General features: G+C 29.5%; 1 protein-coding gene across 1 annotated transcript; it reads left to right on the top strand.

Annotated features, from left to right (window-relative positions):
- Positions 1-2,422: 2,422 nt before the first annotated feature.
- On the top strand, positions 2,423-6,515 carry LOC123010345 (protein hairy). The gene is made up of 3 exons (XM_044407194.1): positions 2,423-2,832; positions 2,890-2,985; positions 5,708-6,515. Exons 1-3 carry the CDS (start codon positions 2,722-2,724, stop codon positions 6,257-6,259), a joined length of 759 nt encoding a protein of 252 aa, XP_044263129.1. The 5' UTR covers positions 2,423-2,721; the 3' UTR covers positions 6,260-6,515.
- The last annotated feature ends 111 nt before the right edge of the window (positions 6,516-6,626 follow it).

Raw genomic sequence — 6,626 nt, 5'->3', positions numbered from 1 at the left:
TAAAACTTAATTTTTGTATGAAAATATTGAGTAATTTTACGAAATAATTAAAAAATAACCAGTATTATAAGAAACTAAACTTCATTTTTATGTTATCAAATTTTTTCAGGTAAGGAAGAAAACTATAATCAAATTAGAATTTAAAAAATATTTTATGTCGTCTTTGTTTTCAAATTTTCTTAAAATCATGATTTTCTTGTTATCACAATGCTGTTTTCTGGAGATCTAAGAGTCTCAAGATTCATAACTTTTCCTTTTCAAGATTTTAATAATTTACTATAATAAATCTTTCCAAGATCTTGATTTTTCTTTTCAAGACTTAATTTTTGTATGAAAACTAAAAAAATGTTTTTTAGTTTTTTATTTTTATGTTTTCAGATTTTTTCAGGTCAGTAAACTACGAAATCAAATTAGAATTGAAAAAATTGCTTCGTTATCTTAATCTTTGTTTTCAAGACTCAAGAAACTTAACGTAAAAACTTTTACTAATTTTTTTTTAATTATTATTTTTCTGAAACCACAGTCTGAAGTCTGAAGTTCCCAACCAATTCCTTCAAGATCTATAACTTTTTTCCTTTTTAAAATTTCAATAATTTATCATAAAAAAATCGTTTCAAGATCTTGATTTTTCTTTTCAAAACTTATTTTTTTATGAAAATATTAAATAATTTTACGAAATACCCAATACTATAAACAAATTGAAAAAAATTTCAATTTTTCATTCTTGTTTCCAAATTTTTCCAGGTTAGACTATGAAGTCAAATTAGTATTTAAAAAATTGTTTCGTGTCATCTTTGTTTTAAATTTTTTCCTAAAATAATGATTTTGTTGTTATCGCAAGTTATTTTTTGAAGATCTAAGAGTTTCAAGATTCATAACTATTACTTTTCAAGATTACAATAATTTACTATAAAAAATCTTTCCAAGATCTTGATTTTTCTTTTCAAGACTTAATTTTTGTATAAAAAATAAGTTTTCAGATTTTTTCAGGTCAGAAACCACAGTCCTATTTTCTGAAATTCCCAACAAATTCCTTTAAGACCTATAACTTTTTTCTCTTTTCAAGATTTCAATAATTTACCATAAAAAAAAAACGTTTCAAGATCTTTCAATTTCAATTTTTCATTCTTGTTTCCAAATTTTTCCAGGTTAGACTTTGAAGTCAAATTAGTATTCAAAAAATTGTTTTGTGTCATCTTTGTTTTAAATTTTTTGTTAAAATAATGATTTTCTTGTAATCACAAGTTATTTTCTGAAGATCTAAGAGTGTCAAGATTTATAACTTTTCCCTTTTCAAGATTTCAATAATGATTTACTACCTATAAAAAATCTTTCGAAAATCTTAATTTTTTAAGACTTAATTTTCGTATGAGTAATTTTACAAAATAATTAAAAAATAGCCAATACTATAAGTATACTGAAAAAACATTTTTATGTTTTCAGATTTTTTCAGGTCAGATCTTAATCTTTGTTTTCAAGACTCAATAAGCTTAACATAAAAACCTTTAGTGATTTTTTTTTAATTATTATTTTCCTGAAACCACAGTTTTATTTTCTGAATTTCCTAACAAATTCCTTCAACATCTATAACTTTTTTTCCTTTTCAAGATTTCAATAATTTGCTATACAAAATCGTTTCGAGATCTTGATTCTTGTATTTAAGACTTAACATTTGTATGGAAATATTAAGTAATTTTACAAGATAATTAAAAAATAGCTAGGACTATAAGTAAACTAAAAAAATCAAGTTTTTCATTCTTGCGTTTTAATTTTTCTAGATCACAAAACTACGAAATTAAATTAAAATTTAAAAAATTGTTACGTTATTTTAATTTTTGTTTTTTTTTAAATCATTATTTTCCTGAATCCACAGTCCTCTTTTTTGAAGTTCCCAACAAATTCCTTCAAGATCTATGCTTTCTTTCCCTTTTCAAGATTTCAGTAATTTACTACAAAAAATCATTTTAAGATCTCAATTCCTTCTTTTAAGACTTATTTTTTGTATAAAAATGTGGAGTAATTTTACGAAATAATAAAAAAAATAGCCAGTACTATAAGAAAACTGAAAAAAATCCAATTTTTCAGTCTTATGTTTCCAAATTTTTTCATGTCAGAAAACTATGAAATCAAATTATAATTTCAAAAATTGTTTCGTGTCGTGTTTGTTTTCAAGATCGTGTTTGTTTTCAGTCTCAAGATACATAACTTTTCCATTTTCAAGATTTCAATAATTTACTATAAAAAATCGTTCCAAGATCTTAATTCGTCTTTTCAAGACTTAATTTGTGTATGAAAATATTGAGTAATTTTACAAAATAATTAAAAAATAGCCAGTTCTCTAAGTAAACTAAAAAAAATTCTAGATTTTCATTCTTATGTTTACAGATTTTGTCAGGTCAGAAAACTGAAATCAAATTAGAATTGCAAAAATTGTTTCGTGATTTTAAATCATAATTTTATTCCCTTTTGAAGATTTGAAAATAATTGTTGAAAATTCTTATATATTGCCCCCATGCGCCGCCCCTGCGCTCGCCGACATACCTGCGGCCCGGACCTAGCCGAAGTTGTGTGGGAACGCGCCGAGTGCACCATCTCACATCCCCACTCCTCCTAAGCTCAGAGCTACTGAGACGTGCGCCGAAAGCTCAGCATCAACGCACACCGCGATCGAACACGTCCCAAATCGGTCGATACCCAATTGTGTGTGATTTGTTTCCCAAGATGGTCACGGGAACTACCAACACTCCAGTGGTGCAACCCAACGCCGTACCATCGACCAACAACCAGATGGAAATGGCAGCGGTCACCAAACGCGTCAGTGATAATCGAAGGGTGAGCGATGGGTGTGTGGTGTGTGTGTGGTGGTGATAAACGCCCTTTTTGTTACAGAGTAATAAACCCATCATGGAAAAACGGAGGCGGGCGAGGATCAATAACAGTTTGAATGAGTTGAAGACACTTATTTTGGATGCGATGAAAAAAGACGTAAGTTGTAATTTGAGATAATTAACAGACACGAGCTTCTAACTACCAAAAAATGAAAAAGAAAAAAGATCAGACTCGAGTTATGGCTCAATTAAGGGCCAAGCCGTCATTACCACAAGGCCCTCCCCCCTAATTCATTTTAATTACGACACTGCACAGCCGGCTTAATCACTCTATTTTCATGGTTGTAGGAAAAATTTGGATGGACCACAAGTTTGTTTAAATTTTGGCAAAATAATAAAATCGTGGGCTAGATTAAAGAAACTCATTTTTTCAAGTTTTTGTTCGAAGGTTTTAGTTTTTTTTTATTACATTTTTAGTGTTGCTGAAATCTTGAAAAACTAAGCCAAGGATTTTATATAATTCAAGATCTGAATTCTTAAAATTTCCGGGTTGTTCTTTTTTTCATTTGTGTAACCTTATTTTTCCAGTTTTTTTTCGCTACAAAATTTTGAAGACTAAATTTTGTTTCAAAAATTTAATGTTTGTCATTAAGGTTTAAGAAGATTTTTAAATTGTCGAGTAACATTTTTTGCTTCAAACTTTTTCTCATAATCTTATTTTTTCAAGCTTTCAACAATTCAGTTGAAAACTAAAGTGTAAAATTTTTTTAGTTCAAGGAACTTTTATTTTTCAAATTACATTGTGAAAAACTGTTAAAAGAAAGATTATTGTTTCAATAATTATTGTTTGTTATTACGATTTAATAAGATTTTTAAATTGCGTAGCAACATTTTTTGTTTAAATCTTATTTTTTTCAAATCTTCAACAATTCACCAAGATCTTGAAAAACTAAGCTTAGAATTTTACGTAATTCTGATTTTCTATTTCAAGACTTTAATTCAGATTTTTTGTTTCAAGGTCCAAATTCTTCAAATTTACAATTTTTTTTGTATCCCTTTTTGTTCTTATTTTTTGATTTTTTTTCGCTGTTAAACTGTGAAGATCTGGTATAGGAAAGATTTTTGTTTCAAGACCTTAATCTTTGTCATTAAGATTTAAGGAGATTTTTAAATTGTCGAGTAACATTTTTTGCTTCAAACTTTTTCTCATAATCTTATTTTTTCAAGGTTTCAACAATTCAGTAGTGTTTTACAAAAACTAAACTCTTTCAAGATCTTTTTCTTTTTTAAGTTCCTTTTCGTACTTTTTTTTCAAATTAAATTGTGAAAAACTGATAAAAGAAAGATTTTTGTTTCAAGATTTGTTATTACGATTTAATGAGATTTTTAAATTGTGTAGCAACATTTTTTGTTTAAAGTTTTTCTGAGGATCTTTTTTTTTTTTCAAACCTTCAACAATTCATTGTGTTTTAAAGCCGAGATCTTGAAAAACTAAGCTTAGGATTTCATGTAATTTTGAGTTTCTGTTTCAAGATTTTAATTCAGATTTTTTAGTTTCAAAATCCAAATTTACAGATTTTTTTGAGTTCCTTTTTGTATTCTTATTTTTTTGAATTTTTTTTGTTAAATTGTGAAGATCTGGCATAGGAAAGATTTTTGTTTCAAGATCTTAATCTTTGTCATTAAGATTTAAGGAGATTTTTAATCTTGCAACATTTTTTTCTTTCAAACTCTTTCTCATAATCTTATTTTTTTAAGTTTTCAACAATTCATTTTTAGTATTCTAAAATTTTTAAAGATCTTGAAAAACTAAGTCAAGGATTTTACGTAATTCTGATTTTCTGTTTCACGACCTTAAGATATTCAAGTTTTTCTTTTTTTTTTGAGTCTCTTTTCGTAATGTTATTTTTTAAGTTTTTTTTTCACTGTTAAATTTTGAAACACTGATTTAGGAAAGATTTTTGTTTCAAGACCTTAATCTTTATTATTAAGATTTAATGAGATTTTTGAATTCTATAGCAACATTTTTTGTTTTAAACTTTCTAAGAATCTTAATTTTCATGCCTTCAACAATTTACTGAAGTGTTTTAAAACCAAGATCTTGCAAAACTAAACTTAGAATTTTACGTAATTCTGATTTTTTGTTTCATGATTTTAATTTTGATTTTTTTGTTTCAAGATCTTACTTAATTTTCTTTTTTTGGAGTTCCTTTTCGTATTTTTATTTTTCGAACTGGAATAGGAAAGATTTTCATTTCAAGACCTTAATCTTTGTTGTCAAGATTTTATGAGATTTTTAAATTGTATTAATATTATTTTTTAAAACCTTCAACAATTCACTAAAGTGTGTGTGATTTTTCTGTTTCAAGATCTTAAAATTTTTTAAAAGTTTTTTTACTATTAAATTTTAAATAGCTGATATAGAAGAGATTTTTGTTTCTTTGTTATTAAAGATTTGTTAAGATTTTTAAATTAAGTTTTTCTGAGAATCTTATTTTTTCAACAATTCGCTAGTTTTGCTAAGAATTTTACGTAAATTTTAATTTTCTGTTTCAAGATCTTGATTCTTAATTTTTTTTCGAGTTTTTTTCGCAGTCTTGTTTTTCAGGTTTCCTTCCCTGTTAATTTTCAAAAACTTTTATAGGAAAGATTTCAAGACCATAATCTTTGTTATTTTTGCTTCATCGCGTTCTTTTTTGTTTCAAACTTTTTCTCAGAATCTTATTGTTTCAAGCTTTCAGAAATTCACACAGATCTTGAATTTCAAGTTCTCTTAGTTTCAAGAGCTCAATTTTCAATTTCCTTAAACTTACTCAAGATTTTTGCATTTTCCTAATTGTAGAAAAAATTTAGTATGTGCAACATGTTTTTTTTTCCAGCCGGCCCGCCACTCCAAATTGGAGAAAGCCGACATCCTGGAAATGACCGTCAAACACCTCCAAAACCTCCAACGCCAGCAGGCGGCGATGTCCGCCGCCACCGACCCCTCCGTTGTGAGCAAATTCAGGGCCGGCTTCAGCGAATGCGCCACTGAAGTGGGCCGCTTCCCCGGCTTGGACCCCGTGGTGAAGCGTCGTCTGTTGCAACACCTCGCCAGTTGCCTCAATCAGGCCCCCAAGGAGCCCCAGGTCCAGGTGATCGTCCCCGACGTGGCCCCCAACAACATCATCCTGGGGAACGGCGCCGGGGTGCAACTGGTGCCCACGCGACTGGCCAACGGGGACATAGCGCTGGTCCTGCCCTCGCAAGGGGCCTCGCCCTTGCCCCTGCTGGTGCCCATTCCGCAGAGGACGGCGTCCACGGCGTCGGCGTCCTCGGCGTCGAACTACTCGCCGAGTCACAGTCCCGAGCCGGAGACAGTGAGGCCGCTGTCGCTGGTGGTGAGGAGGTGCGAGGAGCCCTCGGAGGAGAAGCCCTGGAGGCCGTGGTAGAAAGTGATGTGATTCAGTGCTTTTTTGTGATAATTGAAATTGAGGATTGCCATGTTGTATATATTGTTTATTTTTTTATAAAAAATGGTTAAATTATTTATAGGTTAGGGAGTTAAGTACAAGTTTATTACTGCAAAGTGCCTTATCAACAGCAAGATCATTCATGTCTTCCAGTTGGTAATATTTACTATTTTATATTTATATTAAATTGTATTCTATTTTATTATTTGCTAATAAAACTGATATTTTCATAGAACGATGGCTTTTACTCCCCTTTAACCATTAAAAAACTTCTTTCTATATGTTAAAAAAAGTTTGTTACAATCTTTAAAGAATTGAATCTTAATTTTAAAAAATTTTTGAATTT

This window comes from Tribolium madens, unplaced genomic scaffold (assembly GCF_015345945.1).
Source record: "Tribolium madens isolate multiple individuals breed KSU strain unplaced genomic scaffold, Tmad_KSU_1.1 Scaffold_19;HRSCAF=116;Tcas5.2_LG9, whole genome shotgun sequence".
Lineage (NCBI taxonomy): Eukaryota > Metazoa > Arthropoda > Insecta > Coleoptera > Tenebrionidae > Tribolium > Tribolium madens.
This window is presented reverse-complemented; position numbering and strand designations above follow the sequence as displayed.